The sequence below is a fragment of the Schistocerca cancellata genome, chromosome 4, assembly GCF_023864275.1.
Source record: "Schistocerca cancellata isolate TAMUIC-IGC-003103 chromosome 4, iqSchCanc2.1, whole genome shotgun sequence".
Classification (NCBI taxonomy): domain Eukaryota; kingdom Metazoa; phylum Arthropoda; class Insecta; order Orthoptera; family Acrididae; genus Schistocerca; species Schistocerca cancellata.
In genome coordinates, this window is record NC_064629.1 from 169,867,724 (window position 1) to 169,891,401 (window position 23,678).

The following is a 23,678-nucleotide window of genomic DNA, read 5'->3' on the forward strand; positions in this document are numbered from 1 at the left end:
GAATGAGATTTTCACTCTGCAGCGGAGTGTGCGCTGATATGAAACTTCCTGGCAGATTAAAACTGTGTGCCAGACCGAGACTCGAACTCAGGACCTTTGCCTTTCGTGGGCAAGTGTTCTACCAACTGAGCTACCCAAGCACAACTCATGCCCTTCAGTTGGTAGAACACTTGCCCGCGAAAGGCAAAGGTCCTGAGTTTGAGTCTCGGTTCGGCACACAGTTTTAACGAGCCACAGACTGCTTATCTTCTGTTCCTACAACCAAAGCAGATGATCCCTCACAAGATTCTCGACTGCCAAATGTTATGAAAGAGACAAAGAAGAAATTTTGGGAGAAACCTACTGCAGTGACTCTTGAGCCACCTGTGCAGTGATCCTGGAGGCACCAGATGCTCCATACCGTCGGACTCCAAACCAATGTTTATTGATGTTGTTCTATCCCCATTGGTGACAGTGATCGTGGGACATGATCTGTCCTTGTGGCCTTTAAGGGCACCTTCAATGTGATGATACAATAAAACTGTAATGGGTATCACTGTCACCCTTCTTGGTAGCCTGCTGACAATTGCAATCATGTTCTGCTAGAGCCTATCTTTTGTGTCGCCCAAACTGAACATTGAGCTCAGGCTCTGCTCTATGGGTGCTAATAGGCCTTTCAGTATCCCCAATGTAGGTGTCACTACACTCTTACTGAATTACATATACACCTGCAGTGTTGAGAGCTTTTACTGCATTCTTAGCACACCATACAAAATCTGGGATCTTGTGGACACTCCAGAAGACTGGTTTGATGCCTCCTCGGTGAAGCAACTTGCCTACGAGATCATTGATACCCATGACATAAGATAAATGCACCACTGGAACTGTTCTTTTAGTTAATTTTCTGTATCTGGCTTGCTGCAGAACTTAGTAGCTTTCCTTCTTGTTTTGTTGTCATATCTTTTGGCTCTTTAAATTCTTGTTTGATATTGTTTTTATCACTGATATGATGGGCTCAAGTGGTCCGCGTATGGTGTCTGGGACACTTCTGATATGGATGATGATGATGATGATGATGATGATGATGATGATGATGATGATGATATTTGGCGTGTTGGTACCAGTTAGTGTGCATAGTTTTCTGGTAGATCTTGTTAGCTTGATTTGGTAGTTCTGTAGACCTTCACACCCAGGAATAGAATTGCACCATTACAGTCTGGTTGCAGAATGCACTGGATGTTCTTATGCATACTTATAATATGCTGATGGAACTTCCACAACTCTGCTTTTCGTGTGACCAAATGACGAATTTATCATCCATGTATCACAGCCAAGAGTGTGGTCAGAATTTCACAGAGCTTAAAGCAGTATACTCATGTGACTACATAAAGATGTCTCCATAGCATGAATGTTATGTCCATTTGGGGCAGCACAACAGATAAGCACTAATGCAGTATCATTGCAGTTGTAGGCTGGATATCAAGTTGTAAGAAACATAAGTACTTGCAAGATGGCCATGGATATGCACACAAAAAGTAAGAGAGCCAATCAAAATCATGGAGCAGCCTGATATCAACTGGGAAGACAGGTACAGGCCTCTGGTATTCTGGCAGCCAGTAATCCTGGTACAAAGGGCCATGTACCTCTACATCAAAAGACTTACTCCACAAGCCACTGTACAGTGCATGGTGGAGGGTATCGTGTACCACTAATAGACCTTACCTTTCCTGTTCCACTCGCAAATAGAGCGAGGGAGCAATGACTGTATGTAAGCCATAGTACAAGCCCTAATTTCTCATCTTATCTTCATGGTCTATATGCAAAATGTACATTGGCAGCAGTAGAATCGACTGCAGTCTGCCTCAAATGCTAGGTCTCCAAATTTCCACAATAGTGCCTCAGGAAAAGATGATTGTCTTCCTTACTGGGGTACCCATTTAAGTTCACAAAGCATCTACATGATACTTGCATACTGATCGAACCTCCCTATAACAAATGTAACAGCACACCTCTGAACTGCTTCAGTGTCTTCCTTTCATCTGACGTAGTGAGGGTCCCAATCACTCAGGCAGTACTCAGGAAAGGGTCACACTAGCGTTCTGTATGCAGTCTCCTTTATAGATGAGCTACACTTTCACAAAATTCTGCCAATAAAATGAAGTTGAGCATTCACTTTCCCAGTCACCAATGTGATGTGCTCATTCCATTTTATATCGCTTTGCAACAATATGCCTACGTATTTAATTGATATGACTGTGTCGAGTGACACACTACTATTGCCATATTCAAATGTTAAAGGAGCGTTTTTCCTGCTCATTTTCATTAACTTACATTTTTCTACACTTAGAGGAAGCTCCCATTCATGAGACTAACTAGAAATTCTGTCTAAGTCTCCTAGTATCCTCCTATAATTTCTCGATGATAACTTCCTGTATACCACAGCATCATCACTATAAATTGCTGTTCACGCTGTCCATTAGAACATGCTGGGTTCTTTTACTTAAACATTCATTGAGCCACACTCTATCCGGCATCCTAATCTCGTGTCCAGATGCACAATTGCGGGGCAGCAGCTTTATCAGACACTGCCATTACAATCGAGCCCAAGTCCAAAGCTGGGTCTCCAGTGAAGTTATTACACTTAGTACTGAAAGGATGTTTGGTACTGACATCAATGTGCAGCCAGAACAGAACTGACCTCCTGGACAGTGTGTGCAGGTATTTATAGAAACATCAAATATTTCAGAATATACAAACATTACAAACGTAAAGTATCACAAAACCTTTCAGAAATTGTAAGTACTAAATAACAAACAACTGCCAATGGTTGGGTTTGAACTGGCGATCCACAACACACCACAGCTCTTGGCATTGCTCCATCTTCGTCCGCAGCTCGTGGTCATGCGGTAGCGTTCTCGTTTCCCGCGCCCGGGTTCGATTCCCGGCGGGGTCAGGGATTTTCTCTGCCTCGTGATGACTGGGTGTTGTGTGCTGTCCTTATGTTAGTTAGGTTTAAGTAGTTCTAAGTTCTAGGGGACTGATGACCATAGATGTTAAGTCCCATAGTGCTCAGAGCCATTTGAACCATTTTTTTGCTCCATCTTCTGGAAAAAACAGCAACCTGCTGTTTCAGAAATTCTCATTGAAGCTGACTGCATTGCCCAGGATCTAGAACTTGTCAGTAGTCCTCTGTATGGCAGCACTGGCAGATTCTCAGGTGCTGGTCATATTGTTATAGCCTCTTCACCATGGTGAGCATTGAAGACAGCCCCTCCTATGGAAGTTTCATGATCATTCAATGAGTCTTCAGTTTCTTGGAATCTCCCATCATTGATATGTGGCCCTGGATGGTAGTAGAGCTTTGTACGGAGGACACGTGTGTCTCGGTGCTTTTTGTCTTCCCGGTTAAGGGCCATAATCCTTGACTTCAGTGTGACGTCTGACAAGCGCCGAGGGAGACAGTGTTGACCAAAGTAGCACTTAAGTAACTTCTCTAATAGTCCCACTATCCACACAAGCATAACAATCCATTCTGAGTCTCCTGTGCTGTATCACACCGGCTGTTACTTGACACTACAGTGCTCTTGGTCTTTCTCATGGACGTCCAGGACCCATATGTGAGCCAACTGTGTTGCTCCTTCGGGCCTCGTAATGAGATGTTTCAAGTATTCATCCTGAGTATTGTCCTGTTTAAAAGTATCCATTGTCACTTCAACCTCACAGCTGTGGAGCAAAAAGAATGGTGTAAAGCTCGCAGTGTCTTCCTTTGCTGTTTCGTATGCGATTGTCACAATGGGCAGTGCTGTATCCCCATCTGTCTGTTCGACATCGATGTACATCAAGAGCACATCTGCCAGTGTCTTATTGAAGAGTTCTGCGAGGCCATTTGTCTATTGATGGTAGGCAGTTGTCATACTATGGGTGATGTAGCAGCATGGAATTGTCTCCGATTGTAATCTCTTCCGGAAAACTTTACGGCAATCTGGCATCATCACACGGGGTGCTCTATGCTTCAAAATGGCGGCTTCTGCAAGGAACTGTGCAATTTATGGTGCTTCTACAGTCTGCACATCTTTGATGACAGAGTAGTGGGTGAGGTATTCAGTGCAGACTATTGTCCATAAATTCTCATTTGTTGACTTCAGAAACCCCCCCCCCCCTCCCACCCAAGAGGTCAATTCCAGTCTGAAGGAATGGTTCTATGGTTCTTCTACAGGTGGGAGTGATACCACATGTCTCGGAGGTTATTGCTTCATTTACTTCTGTCATTACCATACCTTGGATTGGTAGAGGCCTGGCCAGTGATATCTGTATCTGATTCTGTCTATAGAGTTTTCACAAATACCAGGTGACCAGGTGTTGGAGCCTCATGGAAATATTTCAGGATAGCTGGCTGTAGATGAGGTGGATGACAAGCAACCATTTTTTACCCCATTTGATCGTAGCTCTTCTTACACAATACTCTGTTAATTAACTGGATTTCTCTTTTGGTCTGTTCCTCACTCTTCAAGGCCTCTGTGGTTTTCAGCAGTACTGGATCTTCTCTCTCTCTGTTCAGCAACAGTGTCATTTAATGCAGCAATACTACTGAGATTTCATCCAGTCTGCAGTATTCTGCCAAAAGATTCCTTGAAAGGCAGTCAGTGTCCTTCTGTTTGCGTCGTCTTTTGTATTCCACTGTGATGACATATTCCTGAAGCCTCAGTGCCCATCAAACCAGTCAGCCCAACAGATCCATCAGTTTGCTCGCTTCACTTAGTTTTCATGACGTAAGCAGATAGGCCAGTGGCTGGTACCTCTGTACAGTGATGGTACATATCTACAGCAATTTGGGCAGTGACCTTGCCCATGGTATGGCAATGGTCTTCATCTCACAGGTTGACTGTAATTGTCTGCAGCTGACTGGCATAGATAGAACTGTCATAATGGTTGACATCTGTCAGTGTAGTAGGTATCGAAAACTCACATTCTTTCTTAGCAGTAACTGTGTCCTGTGTGTCCTCAGTGTGAATACACTGGTACTTTGTCCTCTGTCCTCCAAGTGTCTGTTCTTCTGCAGGGCGTAGGAGTTGGTTGTACCTCCTTTGGTCGGGTACTGGGTTGTTGTTTGATGGCTGCAGCATAAGGGTGAGTTGGCAGGATACATTCTTCCAGTTGTGTTCAGCTGCTGGCAGCAGTTGGTGCTAAAGACTGATACATTTCTTCTTCGACATTCTCTATTACCTCCCAACACTAAGTTGACATTCATGGTTCCTACCTCGTTTGTATCCGGTCTGACATTTTTGGCTGCCATATGGTGCTCTATCTCTTGGCATTTGAGACAGGTGAACTCATAGAGGTCTTGCACATCTGCCATGGGAAGTACATTTGACAGTTGGTCATACCTCTTCCATCTGACTCTTTACTGTTGCATTAAATTCACTGGTACCATTTGATGAATTCCTCTGTCTTTCTGACATCCTTTACTAGAAGAGCTTGGTACATGTCTTCTGCAGCTCCTTTCGTCATATGTGAGATTTTGTTAGGTTCATGATTTGGTATAGGGACAAAATATTTTATGTGTATGACTGTATCATTTCCCCATGAGGTTCAGCCATGTTCTTCAGTGTTTCTTGTGCTAAGTGGACTTGTTCCTGCTTGTTGCCAAAGATTCTCACCAGTTCAGCCTGGAACTTATCCCAGCTATGAGCTTCTCTTCGCCTTTCTTAAACCACTTCTGAACTGTACTATCCAATAAAAGGGCACATTTGCCAACGAAACACACGATGTCATTCCACCTGTTTTATTTGGTGACGTTCAAATCCTTTCAGCCATTTTTTCAGGTCCTGACCAGCATCTTTAGAAAACACTGATGGATGCCTGATGTGCAGCTGACTTACTGCTGGTTTGGATCCCATCTATCTCCTGAATATACAAATCTGAGGAATGATGTACTACTTACATTGTGATTCCTGTCAGTGTAGGCGGCGGCGGCTTTTGTTTCATAGTTGGAACCGTGGTGATGTAGGTGTTTTTAAGTACCCCAGTGTCTCCACCAAATCATGTCACATGTAAATCACTAGTCCAAATCCAAAGGCATGACCATCAATTAAGTGCAATGGTTATGACTAAAAGTACATTTATTACTGACACTGTTGTACAACTGGAACAGAACTGACCTCCTGGACAGAGTGTCAAGCTACTTATACAAATATAGAATATTTCTGAATGCTGGTATTTATAAAAACATAAAATATTGCAGAATTTACAAAATATTTCAAGAACATTCTGAAAATTATAAATACTGAATAATAAATAATTGCTAGTGGTCAGGCTTGAACTGGTGATCCTCAGCACACCAGGCAGAGACACTGACCATGACACTACCCGCACTACAGCTTGCGGCAGTACTGATGTACTCACACCACAGCTAGTCAGTCTGTGCTTTGAGGGAGGCTACTTAAACTTGGCTGAAACATTAATTCATTTTAGTATGTTATAAGGTGAAGTAGCAGTACACCCAGAAAAGATTTAAATGAGAACAACATTTGTTTCCAGGAACTTGCAGTGCTTTTACAGAGGAGCAAAAAGCCATTAATAGAGCCTTCCTCAACCATGTTTTAATTTGTGTGAGCAATGTCCAAATTGTTGATTGATGTCATTTTTGTCACTCTGAGGTAACTGCTATACTTTATCTCTGATGTTAGTTGTACTGCCTGTAGGTCCCAAGTCATGTGGGTATTGCAGGGAGTGAACAGGCCAACCATTTGCCTAGGTGAGATATTACTTACCTAGCATTTGCATTGACAATCAGACGTGTAGATTTGCGCTTGCAAATAAGACCTCTTCCCACTCTGAGATGTAAAAATATCTGGTCGGCTATTGCCCTCTCTAATTAACTCTGCAGTATTGAGGAAACTATGGTGCTCGCTCCTCCTCCCACCCCTCCTGTAAGGAATCCATTGTTCTCTGTCGCCTCAACATCATTCGTACCCGCTTAACCATATGTTCATATGTTATTGTATGTAATGAGCCACCCCTGCATTGTTTTGTGGCTCCTTAGAGATAGTAGTACTTTGCCTCTAATATTGGCAGATGACACTCAGACAGTTGAACTGGTGCTCCGTTTTCTCTGTAGAGGTGATCAGAGTCTGCTATCCATGAAAATGCTAATTAAGCTCACATCTACCAAGAAGAATGGAGGAAGACAAGACTAGGCTTCCAAACCAGGGAGGTTCTTTGGGAAGCTGGTGCGCTTGTAAGATCATAACTCCACAATGTAAGTCGTTATGAGGAAGCTCTACTATCACAGATATGGGATCAAATAAATATCACAGTCCATACTACAGTTAATACTCTCACTTCTCCAGAAGTACATGTACACTAACCGTTTCAATGCTCCAAACATATATATATACTAATTTGCTGTGAAAAATACTTACAGCAGTTCCTTGCTACAACTGTGTAGATGATGCATATAATGCCTACTATCTGGGTAGTGAGTTGGAGATAATTGTTGCATAAATATGCAGTCTAATTTCCAGAATACTGGAAATGCCTAGTTCCCTTTAGAGTTCATTTGTATCATAACATTACCTAGTTTGTGTGCTGCACTTTCCATGTTATTGAATAAATTGACATGACATTACTGTCCATTTATAGAAAATGAGCTGTGCTGAGTCTTCCAAATCAAAGTTACGACAAGGACTTCATCGTGCCCAATCCAACTGATTATGATTGCACTGGTAGTGATACTGATGAGCTTGTAGGTGAACCTGTCATCACAAATATTAAACATATTAGTGAACCAGCAAATGCTGCACCAGTAAAATGCATCTCCAGATTTTGATGTTCCTTTCACTACTTCCTTCAGTTCCGAAGAACAGCCTGAGCATATGCCTGACAAATCTGCTAAGAGACACAAAACAGATGATTTTGTATGAAAATACTCTAATTTGGATCCCACAGTGTATAATTTTGATAAGTGATTCCAGTTTTGTAATCAACAATTTAGACAATTCATCTACTTTCTATGACCAGGAAGCAGTTTTTTAGCCAAGAAATTGTAAACTATGTAACTGAACAACGTAATTTATATTACAAGCACCTTTACAGTGATGCCAGTGAAAATTAAAGACTGCGACATTGGACAAACACAAAAGTGTTCCCTGGCCATAAGTTTTCTGGTGGTTCAAATGAGAAAAGTTATTGGACCAACGATCTGTTACTGCTTACTGCAAGGTTTGTGCAAATCATACAAAGAGATATATACATTCTCTTACTAAGAATGTTATACTTTATTGATGATGAGGATGCTGTAGAAGACAAAATGTGGAAAATAAGGTAAATTGTGGATCATCTAAGAAAAGCATTTCCAGATGCTTCCTATCTTTTTAAAACTTAATGCAGTGCTGGGAATTTAGTTCTCTGCAAAGGTCTGTTTTCTTCAAACAGTACATTCCATCCAAACACAATAGATATGGCACAAAGCTTTTTGTGTTATGTGATTGTGTTTGACTTCAATATTTATGTGGCTGCAGTAATGGACAGAAAGAAAAACTGATTTTGGTGTAAATGTTGGAATACCTGGAAGCATTGTTCTTACTTTACTAGAACTTTACCTTGAAAACTACACAGTCAGGAGTAGTATGTAGAAAACTGATATCCATACTACCTAGGACCAAGACGGATGTAAGAACCTATGCAGAGAAATACGGGATGTATCAAAAAGAATCATCCGATTAAAAAAAAAATCATAACTATTGTGTTATTTGAAATGTGTGTGTAAACAACATACTGTTGAAAACAGCAAACACTCAAGTTTCACATGGTTCCCGCTAGGTAGCAGCAGCAGTGTGCGCCCACTTAAGTTCTAGTAAAAATTGTGTCAGGACAACAGAAAGCGTTTTGTGTGCTACATTTTGTGCTGTGCTTGTCAGTAATAACTGTTCAGCATGACTTTTTTACTTGGAATGCTGTGGATCCTCCTACAGCACAGAGCATTAGACAATGGCATGAACAATTCTGAGAAATAGGTTGTTTGTGTAAAGGCAGATCGCGGGGCAGTCTTCAAGTGTCTGACACAGGAGTTGAACGCATCAACCATAGTTTCACTAAGAGTCCGCAGAAATTGGTTCGCCATGCAGGTTGACAGCTCAACATGCTCCCGCTGTCTGTCTGGAGTGTGTTGCATCAATGTTTATACATGAAACCATCCAAAATTCATCTACTGCAAGCATTTCGTGAAGGTGACGAACAACAGCGTGTGGAGTTCTGTAATTTTGTTCATGGCAAAATGGAGGATGATAGTTTAGTGATGAGTCAACATTCAATTTAAATGGAGTGGGCCGTCATAATGTGAGAATAAGTAGTATAGAACAACCACATGAAGTAGTACAACATGAATTTTGTGCAGTTGCACAGGAAAATGTGTGTGGTCCATTTCTCTTTGCCAAGAACATTGTTAAAGGAACCACATATCTCAATATGTTAGGGAACTTTCTTTTCCCACAGTTGGAGACTGATTCGAACGACTTCATTTACCAACAGGACGGGGCACTGTCACACAGACATCTGGAATTGCGGGAATTTTTAAATCAAAGGCTTACTGAATGATGGATCGGTCACACTGGACCAAATGATACAGCTGTACATTAATGGTCTCAAAGGTCACTGGACCTGATTTTATGTGACTATTTCTTGTAGGGGTTTATAAAAGGCTCTGTTTATGTGCCTCTGTTACCAACAACAATGAATTAATTGAGACATCACAGAACAGTAGCTGTGGAAGCTGTAACTCAAGACATGCTCATTGCAGTGTGGAAAAAATTTGAATACTGCATTGACATAGCCTGTGCATCTCAAGGGGGGGCCATATTGAACACCTTGAAAAGGTTTGAAAAAAGCTTTTTGAATTTCCCTTTCATCAGAAAACAAAATTCATTGTATATATCTAAAAACAAAGATGATGTGACTTACCAAACGAAAGCGCTGGCAGGTCGATAGACACACAAACAAACACAAACATACACACACAATTCAAGCTTTCGCAACCAACGGTTGCTTCATCAGGAAAGAGGGAAGGAGAGGGAAAGACGAAAGGATGTGGGTTTTAAGGGAGAGGTTAAGGAGTCATTCCAATCCCGGGAGCAGAAAGACTTATCTTAGGGGGGAAAAAGGACAGGTATACACTCGCGCACACACCCATATCCAACTGCACATACACAGACACAATACAATTCATTGTATATGTTTATTAGTTTCAGAAATATAGACGTGCCAATTCAGATGGTTCTTGTTGATACATCTTGTACAATCACACAAGTCACTGGCCACACAGTTTATTAAGAGTGTCTGTGATGACATAGAACAACAAAATCACAGTCAGTCACAGTCACAATCTTCAGGAAACTCCACTGCATCATCAACAAATTTTACTATCTTATGGGGGTGCTAGATGGCAAGAATGGCAACCGTATCAGAGACAAGGAAGATGATGATACAGCATGGAAACAGTACTGTGGGAAGTTGTTCTGTTAACAACAGTTGTGACACTCAAGCAGCTGAAAAACTTCTGATGGAACATCCACTCTTATGCACTGAAATAGAGAACACAATTCAATACCTGAAGAATTATAAATCCCCAGTTCGTGTTGGTATATATGGGGAGATGATCAAAGAAATGGGGCAGGATGGTGTTGATGTGTTGCATGTATTGTGGAAAAGTATGGGAAACAGGGGAATGACAAGAAGACTTGTCAGTCTCTCTCTTCATCCCCTTGTAGAATAAAGGGTCAATCAGGAACTGCTCCAGCTACAGAACTGTTGCTCTCATATCCCACAAAAGTAAAATTTTGCTTGACGTATTGACTCTGCTTTTGAAGTAGTACATTCAGTCTTGCATATTTTGAGGACAAGCAGGTTTTGTTGAAGGAAAAGGAACTTGTGGATGGAACCTCAACGTACAACAAATAATTAAGAAATCATAATTGTTCTGTGTTTCCATTTTCATCTGCTTCCTTGACATAGGGAAGCCTTTGACTGTGTTAACTGTGAAAAGTTGTGGTAGGTGCTTATAGAGTTCGGTGTCCCACCACACTTGATAGCACTGATCAGAAGTCTATACAATAACCAACTCGCAGCTGTCAAACTAAGTGGTGGTATGCCTCTCTTCTTCAGTGTATCTAAAGGTTTCAGTGTCAGACAGGGTTGTGTCTTGACACATTTACTTTTTGGTGATGTCACAAGTTGCTGCTCATAAAATGGATGAAAAAACAACTGTGTGTCCATTATTAAGCAACTTGATGTCTCTAGGTGCCATTCTTCTCATGTCGTCCAAAAAATTCTTAATTTCTTTGGCCATATTGTGAGAAGAGATGGAGAAAATCTATGAAAAATAATCGTGGAACAACGGATTGAGGGCACGAGACCAAGGGAGAGAGCAGTGAGCAGATGGATACAGTAAATCAAGATGATCTCTGGTCTGCCTCTTCAAGAGGCTCTAAGAGAATCTGATAACTGTCTGGGTTGGCAGCACTTGGTTCGTGGAGTCATGATGCTCAGCAATGAGTGTTATGACTTGTGGTGGTGGTGGTGGTGGTGGTGGTGGTGGTGGTAGTAGTAGTAGTAGTAGCAGCAGTAGCTTCGAGAGGTACAGCCACTGCCAAATGTGAAGCCTTAGGGGACACTTACCTGCCCCACCCACATACTGACCTGATTATTTCTCTTACTTTATTTTATTATTGTTGACCCAAATGATATCCATTATGTTTTTAGCCTTCTTACTTTCACTGTTATGAATTTCCCAGCTAGAAAGGTGGTCTTTACTCTGTAACTGTCTTTGCCCTTAATCAGCCTGGTGGTGGGTCAGATGCTCCAGATAAACTCTCTTGACCGAGGGATGAATGACCTCGCTGTTAAGTCTCTTAACTGAACCAACTAATCGACCATTCTTGCTCTATGTGGAAGTTACACATGTGTACCCACTGTCTGTAAGCATGAAGGGGTTAATTTTATGACCATACAAAAATTGTAAGCACGAAGGGGTTAATTTTATGACCATACAGAAATGTAACTGCTAGCCCTGATATTGCCTAGCTAAGAATTTGTTGCCTAGGTGCACCAAGGCAACTTGAGACAGATTTCTTCAATGCCTCTAGTTGCATCTAAGAGAAGAACTACTTCAAAATTATTGCTTCCGCTATGGCCAGTAACGTGATAAAAGTGAGTGTGCCGGACCCCATCCCCACCCCCACCCCCACCCCTGACATATTTGAGCTTTGTTTCGAAATTTAATGGACCTATTTTTAAACAAATTTTAGAGGCTGTTTTATTGATTTTAACAACAGTAGCTTCATAACATTTTAGTGTTGCAAGAAAGCATGGAAGAGGTGTACCATTTAGTATGGAAAAGCATTTTACTGTGTTTGATGAAGAGATGATCACACGATGTTACAGATCTTGAATTTATTGTAAAAGCTTGGACTGATTTAAGTGTTAAATAATTGTATTATAAAATATTTTGAGTAGTTTGACTGCACTTTCCTCAGAATATCATAATGCTTATTCTTTCCTCATGGGATAAATGGGATAAATCAAAGTAGTTGTCACTTGACGTTTGCACTGCGAAGTTGGGGCGTTGTCACGTCAAGCACTCGCTGGAGGCAGCCGCCTCAGCGCATCGCTACCCCCGGCGATAGAAAATCCTTTTAAAGCCTGTATCTTCTACAAAAAGTAAGTAAAAAATTTCAAACCCACATATGATGTATATCTCTACAATGTCTCTCAATCTGTCAAATATCTATTCTTAATTTTAATTAGGACAAGAGTTACATTAATTTGTTTGAAACCATTTAAATTCTCGATTTCGCAAACCGCTTCTAACTTATCACGTCATTACTGAAAAACTATTGGTGTCACAGCAAAATATTTTTTTCGATTCATTAACAAAATAATGCACTCGGCAAAGAATCCTTAAAAGTTTTCGTAGTGCATCACGTTTCTTGTATATAAATTTCTGAAAACAGCATTTTAAGCAACCATATCAGTACTGAACTCGAAACAAGTATGACGTTTAAAATCTCTGTCTTCTATAAATATTATGTAAATACTTTGAAATTTACGTACAGTATCGGTCTCAGTGGTATCTATAAGCAAATCAAATATCTTTCCCTAATTTTAATTAGGGCCGTTGTTACATTAACTATTGAAGTGTGAGAAATTTTCGTGTCCGGAAAAGTTTTCTTCTTTAGATTGCAAATCTCGAAAACTATTACACACATTGTATAACATCTTGGTGTATATACAAAATGAAATAGAATTAAAATTCAGTCTAACTCACCGTAAGGAGATGACGAGAGCTGGCCAAACAATATTTCTTAGTCTCTCAACAAGAATAAGAATTAATCGAAATAAATTCACAAACACACTATTTAATGGCAGTAAGTACACTACACACTAATCAGACAATGCGAAAACACCACTTAATTCAGAGTCAGTGGAACTATCAGTCTCGCTGCTCGTATTGACAGATATAATCAAATCTTCGACACTTTGTTGTAAGATACCTTCATTGCTCCATGCGTTCTGTATCACTCCTTTCGTGATGTACTACCTTCTGCCAGTCTTTCGATGTCACAATTTCAACTGCCTCTTTCAAAAGGCATTCCACTTCGGTTAATGTAAATTTCTTATTTTCTGCAGCAATATGCCACTTAACCTGAGCCCAAATCAGCTCTTTTGCATTGAAATGGCAATGGTAAGGAGGCAATCTGAGCACTTTATGCCTGTATTTTTTTGCTACTTCATCCACAATGTAAATCGGGTTCTTTGGCTTGTGTTGCGATACAAGTTCTAATAATTCTGCCCTTGTAAAATTACTGTCGAACTGCACCTCATGTTTCTGTAACCAGCTAACAATGTCATTTTTCCTTGTTGCCTTTGTGGGTGCTTTGTCTTGTATTACTGAATGATAAGGGGTGTTATCCATAACAATGACAGAGCTTTTTTTGTTACATTCTGGAGCACACAGTCTTCCAACCATTTCACAAAAGTATTGTGGTTCATCTCTTCGTGGTAGTCGGAGGCCTTATTTGAACTGAATAGCAGCAGACAATTTGGAATGAAACCTTTTGAATTTCCGGCATGTGCTACAATTATCCTTTTTCCTCTGCCGATCGGGGCGGCCATGCTTCCGCTGATGGTACCGTCTGTCCAGCCTTTTTTTTTTTAAACTGTGTCCTGCATTCACCCACGTTTCATCAAGCCAAACAATATCATCAAAATTTGTCCCCACTAATTCTCTAAGAAAGCGGTATCGCCAGGCTGCAATATCTTGGCATTCCATTAGTAACTTTCTGCCAGAGATGGATTTATAGCAGAATCCTAACATTTTTACGACTCGTAACAAAGACGATTTACTACCCTGAAACAGGTCAGCTGCTGTGAGGGTAGCATATAGTTTTTTGAGTGTTGGATACTCCTTCCTTGAATAAAATGCGTATATTTTATGATGAATGCCATCTTCCTGAAAAGAGTCAAGCTTTGTGACCCTCTTCTCCAGTCACCTCTTTTTCCCAGGTGTCTCCAATTTAGATGAGTCACTTGAGCCTTCTTTCATGAATTTCTCCTTGCAGATTCTTATTACTGATCGTTCACTAACTTGCAGAGCAGCTGCAGTTCGCTCCACCACCTTATCCAAAGGAACGAGAGGCCTTCCTGCATCCCTCTCCCTCTCTCTCTCTCTCTCTCTCTCAAAATACTCCCTTAAGGAACACACACATTCATGCGCCTGACTGCGTATAACGACGCCATGTCAGCCACTTTTTGTAGGTTTCCGAGGAGTGGGCAGCCTCGGCCTCCCTCTCTTGCGACTGCTTTCATCAGACATTGTAAACACGCGAAGCTACAAGTCACTCAAATCTCTCACCTGCACGTCTACAACGGCTCGCTGAGGACTGTCCGGCACAATGCCTTAGTCAGCTCGGCAGAGCGAAGTGGCAACGCAGTGGCAGCCGACAGCACCGGCTGCCATTGGTTTATTGGTGGCGGGAGCCCTGCAGCACGTTGCCTGTCAAGTGACAACTACTTTAAATCAGACTATAGGTGATGTACATCCCACCACTTGAAATTTCCTGTGCTATCCATCATCACAATAGAAAAATGTTATGGTATCTGAGTCATTGCTGGTGAATAGGGCAGTCAGAAACAAAAACTTTCAGAACAGGCCCATGAAGCACTGCAGAACATAAATTGTTGTTGGTGCAACTGTATGCAGAAATGAACCAGATGAAACGTTTGTTTGGTGCTAATGAATAATTTTATGTAATTCAGATTAGTGTTTTATCACTATTTTGGTAATTTTCTGTTTCTCTGTTATGACCGATTGTTGTCACTGAAGTTAAATTGTCATTTTGTTTCAGTGTATGAGTAATTGTCCCCCTATAACACTGTACTTTTTGAATGATGTGTACCAAAAGGAGTTGAATACAGATAATCCACTTGGAATGAGGGGAGAAATTGCAGTTGCATTTGGAGATTTGATAAAAACAATCTGGAGTGGGCATAATGCTTACACAGTACCACATAACTTCAAAGTAAGTATTTTTTGTGTGTACAAGAGATATGCTGAGAACTGAGCTAAATTATAGTATTATGCTATTATTAATTACTATTAACACAACAGTGCTCGATTAGAATGTAGAACAACTGCCATGAAGAGAAAGTTACGCGCGCGCGCGGGGGTTTGTATAATCAACCCAAACTTATACAGACCACCTTCTAACTATGCATCTGATCATGTAATGCACACACACATTGCATTATTACAAGTGTACAGACAAATCATTTTGTCAACTGTTACTAGGTTGTTTATTTATTTATTTCTTCTTAGACAATATACATTGTATGGATGTTGTAAGTGAATTTACAACTTATGGTATGAAGTCTAAATATTTTCTTAACAAGTGCCATTTTACATTACTTAATAAGCATAGGTATTTTGATGTAGAACTAAAATACATAAATACAAAGCCCTGAAATACATATTACATAAATAAAAAAAGATAATTTATATTGTGAAAATAAATATACTAGGTGTGTTGATATTGAACTAGCTGACATAAATACATAGCCATAAATACATAATACATGAACGAGAGGGAAACGAAAATGTCAGGTATAACTTATGCTGGGTGTTCCCATCAATTCTTCAGTTTTCATTTAAGTTTAGAAACAATGTTCTTCCAAAAACAGGTTTACAGTTTTTTTTAAAAAGAGTACATACTTCTAATTTCTTATATATTCTGTGGCAGCTCAATAATCAAGACTGCTCTGAACTTTCAGCTTATTCTTTCTATTGAAATGGAGGCAATGACTCAAATGATCATGAATAATGTTATTCAAGCTATAATTGTCAAGATTTTTTCTGATATACATTATGGTCTGAAAAATAAACTCGCAAGGAATAGTCAGAATGCCCAGGTTTTTAAATAATTCTCTGCAATGAACCCATCTATTGCATTTTGTCATTATTCTTACAGCTCTCTTTTGTAATCTGAAAACTGTTTGTAGATTCTGGGTACTATTTCCCCAAAAGATTATTCCGTAGCTAAGGATGGTATGCACATAACCAAGGTAAGCTGACCTTACACAGGTGTCACTGCATACTGATGCAAGAACTCTAAGCACGTAGCATGCTGTGGAGACTCTCTTTGAGATAATCATGATGTGTTATTCCATTTTAGTTGGCTGTTGATGTACAGACCTAAGAATTTAGTGTTAGTTACAGCTGTTATTGAAGTGTTGTGTAGTTTTAAATTTATGGACTTGTACTTCTTGTTTTATTCTAAAGTACATGCTGTTTGTTTTCTTAATGTTGGGAGTTACTCTGTTCTCTGTAGACCATTTGTAAACATTTTCTTGTGCTTCATTGGCTTTTTCCAATAGCAGGCCAGGTGTCTTGCTGGTAATCAGTATATTACTGTCATCAGCAAAAAGTACTTTTTCTCCATGCTCCACACATTGTGGGAAACCATTAATATAAATTAAGAACAATATTGGACCCAGACCACTTCCTTGTGGGACTCCTGCATTTTCTACTCTTTACACTGTTATTTAGGGGTGATTGGAACCATTTATTTACCACTCCCCTAATTCCCAGATACTCCAACTTGTGTAGAAGAATGTTGTGATCAACGGTATCGAAGGCCTTTGATAGATCTAGGAAAATTCCAGTTACGTAACTGTCCTTGTCTAGTGATTCAAGAACAATTTTTGTAAACTGAGCTATTTTGGTTTCAGTGCTTCTGCCCGGTCTGAAGCCATGGTGTTGTTAACAGAGAAGATTGTATTTATTTAAGTAACTCATATGTCTATTTTTCATTAAACTATTTTGGAAAATACTGGAAGTAAAGCAATTGGCCTGTAATTTTCTGTTTCCAACATCACCATTTTTGTGAAGAGGTATGATTTTAGCTAGTTTCAGGTAGCCTGGGAAGTGGCCAGTCTTAAAAGACCCGTTAACGATGTCAAAGGCACTTTAATGCTGTCTATGCACTCTTCATCCCGTCCTGTTGAGAGTTTGTTTTTTAATTGTTTTTTGGTACTTCTTACTTCTCTCTCAGTAGTGGGGAGCAGAACCATCTTTTTTTTATGTAATTTTGCACTGGAATATCAGATCTTTTTGGAAATTTGCTCTTCAGGTCTTTTGCAATACTGGTGAAGTATGAGTTTATGAAGTTGATCACTGATTGTATTGCCTGATTTCTTGGTTTTAATGTTTGAGTGTGTCCTTTTTTATTTCCAGTCTCACATTTAACCAAAGTCCAAGCAGCTTTACTTTTGTTATTTGCATTTCTTATCAGTTTGTTATTAGCTGACTTTTTAGCTGCCTGAAGTACCTTTCTGTAATTTTTTTTTTTGTAGTTTTTGTAATAGCTTACAAAACCAGGGTCACTGCATGTATTATTTACAGAGCTGAGCTGTCTGAATGTTTGGGCAGATTTTGTAATCCCACTGGTAATCCATTTTGTTTTGCTCTGTGCTCCAACAGGAAGTAGGACTTCAAATTTGAGCTTAAACAATGACGTGAAATGACAGAACTTTTTGTTGGTATCTGTTTGTGCATATACATCATCCCAGGTGTTGCGACTTAACTGTACAGTAAAATTTTGCATGGCTGATTTGGAGTAGATTCTTTTGTGTCCATGTAACTTGGTTGCTTTTCCCATAGGAACATTTATTTTTGCAATTTGACAAAGATGATCTGAAAGTCCCAGATTTTTGAGTACTAAGTCACAGTTTTCTGAGCCAATATCAGTGGCTACATGATCAATAGTAAAGGCTGAGTGTGTCATTATCCTTGTTGCAATCCTGACTAGTGATGTCATTCCAAAGCTACATAAAGTGCTTAGAAAAGCATTAGTAAGATTGTATATTTTTGCTGTGTTTAAGTTAAGATCTCCACATAGCAGGATGTTACTTTTAGTATTTGATGCCTGTTCTAGACTCTGTATTAGTTTTGCACAGTGTATATCAAAATCACCACTAGGAGAACAATATACACATAATATGACAAGGTTTTCGGGAACATTTTGAGATGACAGCTCTATTGCTGACACTTCGAAGTGTTTTTCTTCAACAAAAGAGACAATGTCACTTGCAACCTTGTATTGGAGTTCATTCTTAATATAAATACATAACTCTCCCCCTTTGATTGAAACTGTACACAATAAGAAGATGCTAGTATATATGAGGGTAAAGTTACATAGGCAATTTCACTTTCCTTGCACCAGTGCTCAGTGATGTATATAAGAGAGCTTTTTAGGGTTTGCAACTCGACTTCAGGCTGCTGCACTTTTTTTTTTTTTTTTGATACACTGAATGTTTTTGTGGAACACTGTTAGACATTTAATTTTGTTCATATTGTTGTTTTTTTTTTACAAAAGCACAGCTACCTATATGAAGTGCTTCACTACAGTTGTCACTAGACACTAATGCATTGTTTTAGCTTAAGCTACTAGAAGTATCAGCTACATTACATAAAATAATTTACAGAAGACCATTAGCTGTTAAGCCAGTTTTTTCTTGTTCAGGGCAGTTTGGATGTTGGTCTATGCTACCATTTACTCTAAAAAAACATTCCTAATACCTCCGATATTTAGAATTTTGTTTAAGTCACCTTTTTCTGCGATAATTTCTCTTATTTTGTCACACACAAGATTTTTGCCTTCGAAATTTAGGTGCAACCCTGGTTTGGTATGAGGACATCTGTTCAATTTACCTATATCAACTACTCTACATTTTCCAAATGAAGCACACAACTGTTTCATTTTGATGTTTGTTTTTCAGATCTCCTTGTTGACACACAAATTATACATTAGGTCATACCTATTAGGTAGCGTTGTAACTATTGTGTTACAAGATTTATTAACTTCTAAAAAGTTTTTCAGGCTTTCAAAGCAATTTTGCACCCCATTTCTTGTGATGTCATTGGTAATAGCTATGCACACAACATATTCCTTTTCACCTTCCATTTTCCCTGCAGGTTAACATCGGTAACGTGTTTCATGCTTGCACCAGGTTTTACTAATCCTACTGCTTTGAAGTCTTTGTTATATTCTTGTAAAGTTCTCTCCAGGCCACTATGTAGTTTTGCCCCGGTTTGAAAGTATCGTAGATTCGGGGCTGATGCACAGACCAGTCTGAGTTGTAGTGGGGGGTAGTTAGTCTCCACATGACCCCTGTTTATGTTTTGTGATTTTGCTGTTTCCTCTTTATTTATTACTCTCACGTCAAATGAAAAAAAAAAAACATGAATTTCTGTCACTGTGAGCTGTCCAGTGAATTAAAATACATTCACATAATTATGGAAGGCTAAAATATGTTATTAGTTCCAGATTTTATTTTGTTTCCACTTTTCTGACAGTCAAGCATTAATTGCCTTGCACAACCAAATTATTTTTGTTGGTTTACCGAAAAAATTTGGCTTCTATTAATCTTTTCCACTGAGGCAGTCAGTTTATTTGAAACAAAGTGTTTAATGCTACACTATTGGCTAGTTTCAAGTGTTCGCTGCATTTCAAGTGCATATTTTCATCTCCTATCACATATGGCATTATGCCATAATAAAGAACCAAACATGAGATAATACAGTACTGGTACTACAAGAAAATTTACATCCAAAACTGGACATACAAATGTGCACTTTAAGCTGAATTATGCATTTTAGTATGGTTCACGAAATTCCGATGCTCTGGGAATATCATCTAATGTCTTGTTTCTTTTATGACATAATGTAAGATCTTTAAATTTTTACATGTACAAACATACGGGCTTCCTGCATCATCATAGGGGCATAAGTGCGGTGACACCCATTATCTGGTGCCTTTGGCTACTGCTGAAATGAAACTATTTTTAACAGGTCGCAGGAAAATATTGCGAATGGTTGTTTGAAAAGTGTTACTTCCAAAGTAAATTTTCTTTTACACAAGATGAACTATGTGTGAGTGTGTGTGAAGAATTTCTTAAAAAACAGAACGTTTGACTCCCATTTAAAAATAAACTCTTTGAGGATGACCATTTAAAAGAGTTTCAAGCCCAGAAGATCAGCCATTTATGTTATTGTTAAAAATTTTGCTGGCACATTTGTGTGACTTACTTAACGTGTAACACGCGCAAAAAAGATCAACATTTTGCGTGAAAGCTTAGCTTCTCTTTCAGCTAATTAATCTGCGAGATCTTTTCTTGTAGCAACACTATGTAAATAAATTTAAACCATTAATTTTTCCTATTTGTGTGCTCACGCTACTTAACAGTGATGTTGCTAATGGCTGACTACATCACATGTCCTATGCTCTGAATATCTACTGTCATTGGCTGGTGAAATTACGTGACATGAGCAATGACTGGCCTAGAAAAGTGCATCGCAATCTCGAATTCAATGCTTTTGAAGTACAAAAAAATGGAGTGTACTTCAAACATCTTTCCAAAATGTGTCCCCCCCACCCCCTCCGTCTGAATATAGTTTTCTGAAGTGCCGAAAAATTCTACGCTGGTGTATAAAACCATAACCAATCAAAGGATTCATAAGTTTTACAGTTCCCAGGAAATGTATACTGCCACTTAACTCAGAAAGAGTGTATTATCCCCTTTGTAGAAAGCGTATTTTTAACCGGGAAATCCGGGAATTTTTTTTTCCTTGTCCGAGTATACACCCTGTGTATTCCAGATCACAAGTTTTGCCTTCATAGCGGTGTCTTATGAAGGCATGAGTATGAGTTTGAAAACGAGTCTGGCATGGTTTTCTTATGTCAAGAAGCTTCACAATAGCGTACGCTCGATTTTGCAGTGAAAGATTCATTTTGAACCTTGAATCTTTTTTGTTGTCACAGTCGAGTATACTTGACATAAAAGTATTGTGCTGCATCATAATGTAAAAACCTGTACTGGGGAAACCAACATTTCAGCGGAAGTTCTGGGTATACCCAGAAGAAGGCATCTGTAACCGTGAGCGAAATGTTGGTTTCTCCAATATAGTTGTTTACATTATGGTGTGGGTACCATACTCCGAAATGTTTTATGTCAACTGACTATCTGTGGAAGCCTATGCAATCAGGTGTACTTGTTGCATCCCTGGCTAATATGAGGTTACTCCCTTTTATCCAACTATAACGACAACTGTTTGATTGTTATCTTTGATTTCTCTCCCCCCCCCCCCCCCCTTTTTAGGTGAATTGTTTAAAATTCTTCTATAAAACTGACAGAGTTAGAATCCAAATGTCTCGGTTGAAAACCAAGGTAATTAATGATCACTTTTGAAATATTTTTAATGCTCATCTGATGGGTGTTTGTACAAGCAGTAATGACTTCAGTTCTTCTGTTGCATGGAACTTGTTTTGATGATATGCTTTGCAGTAAATCTCAGGTCCAGTTTTAACATGAGTCGTAGTTTCAAAACCAGTAACATTTTCATACTGTAGTATATGAAGGGCCTTGGGTGCCTATTAAATTTTTACATGATATTTGTGCGTCACATACATAATTTTTCTTTTTCATTTAACTGCAGCACCAGGTAGGAAAATTTGCTCCACAATTCTCAGGATATCAACAGCATGACTCCCAAGAATTGTTAACCTTTTTATTGGATGGATTGCATGAGGATCTAAATCGAATTAGACAGAAGCCATACATTGAGCTACGCGATGCTGATGGACGTCCAGATAAAGTGAGTATGTTTAATTTAATATTGTTACACAGTAAATATCTACTATAATTTGGAAGTTGTTCAGATTAATGTGGTTATTATTCCATTGTGTGTAATGATGACAGAAGTTTCTAATTATTACTTGTGAAGTAAGTGACAGGCCTATACAACAAAAGTACCACTCTGTTGAATTTACTGCTAGTATGATCTGAAGTTCAGTCCTCATTTGGTCCACATAATTTTTATTGCTTCTTTCACCACTGGGAATAATTTGTTAATATGAAAAAAGTGGCTAAGTTCCATAGTTTGGAGTCCATTTTAACTGTAGAGTCCTCTGTAACTGCTTGAGTAAGTCAGTTGAAAGGCCTGAGGATGTCAGCAGCATATCACCTTCAGTAGGCCCATGCATAGTTAACCACTGTGGCATTCAAACCAGCCTTTGGCTTGAGAAATAATTTATATGTAGAATGATTACACTGTGAGAAGTTTATGTAAAAATGAAGAATGTTGTCACAAACTACACTGAATTTGTTAGAATTGAGGCAGAAGGCTTTCTTAACTTTGAGAACACAGTACATTCAGTGGTAAGACAGGCAGCATGAAGCATTATTATTTGTCGGCCAGTGTGGCCGCGCGGTTCTAGGTGCTTCAGTCTGGAACCGCGCGACCGCTACGGTCGCAGGTTCGAATCCTGCCTTGGGCATGGATGTGTGTGATGTCCTTAGGTTAGTTAGGTTTAAGTAGTTCTAAGTTCTAGGGGACTGATGACCTCAGATGTTAAGTCCCATAGTGCTCAGAACTATTTGAACCATTTTTGCAGCGTTATTTACTGGACAGTTTATACTACATACATGTTTTTTGCCTGCTTGTCTAAACAAGCATTGTGTGGGCCAGCCTATAAAAAGGTAATGTGGTGAGCCTAACATACTTGTTTTTCAGAAAATGCTGCATAGTCTTATTATACAGACATTTTGTAATGAGGATTTTGTAAATATAAAACTCATGGGTGGTTTGAAATAGAACAGTGCTGGAGAAACACATTTTCTGTATGGAGAGACATACTTAAATAGGAGGCTCTGAAGTGCAACAGTGTTATTACTCTGAACAGACATTTAAGGGAGATGGGAATCTTTGCAGTAAAGTAAGACTGCAGTCTTGCCAATCTTAATAAAAGTTGATAGAACAGTACACAGGTGATCTGCTGCTTTTTGGTGTCAAACGGGCAACCAGCTTCACACTCATGGATGGTTATGCCAATGAACACTCTGGGAGAAGCTAAAGAATAATATAAACAAAAGTTTTTTTGACGTGATAATCTGGATGATTTATTTCACTCTTAAGAAAACTAAGTACTACATATGTCTAATATAACACGTTCAGAAATTTGTGCTTTCAAACTATCAAAAATATATGTACATCTACAGACAGATATGAAAAATTTCCATTTATGGGAACTTGTTCTGGCAATATGAACTATTCTGTGAAGAAACAGATTTCTTGCACAACCTTTTTTCCCAAT

At 39.2% G+C, this 23,678-nt stretch overlaps 1 protein-coding gene across 5 annotated transcripts in view; it reads left to right on the forward strand.

Moving 5' to 3' along the window:
• LOC126183279 (ubiquitin carboxyl-terminal hydrolase 15-like) overlaps positions 1-23,678 on the forward strand; it is a 176,653-nt gene that overhangs the window by 83,021 nt on the left and 69,954 nt on the right. For all 5 annotated transcript variants that reach the window (XM_049925103.1, XM_049925104.1, XM_049925105.1 and 2 more), the window contains 2 exons: positions 15,378-15,551; positions 22,022-22,180. In XM_049925103.1, coding sequence (XP_049781060.1) covers positions 15,378-15,551; positions 22,022-22,180 — 333 coding nt within the window. The remainder of the gene's footprint in view (positions 1-15,377; positions 15,552-22,021; positions 22,181-23,678) is intronic.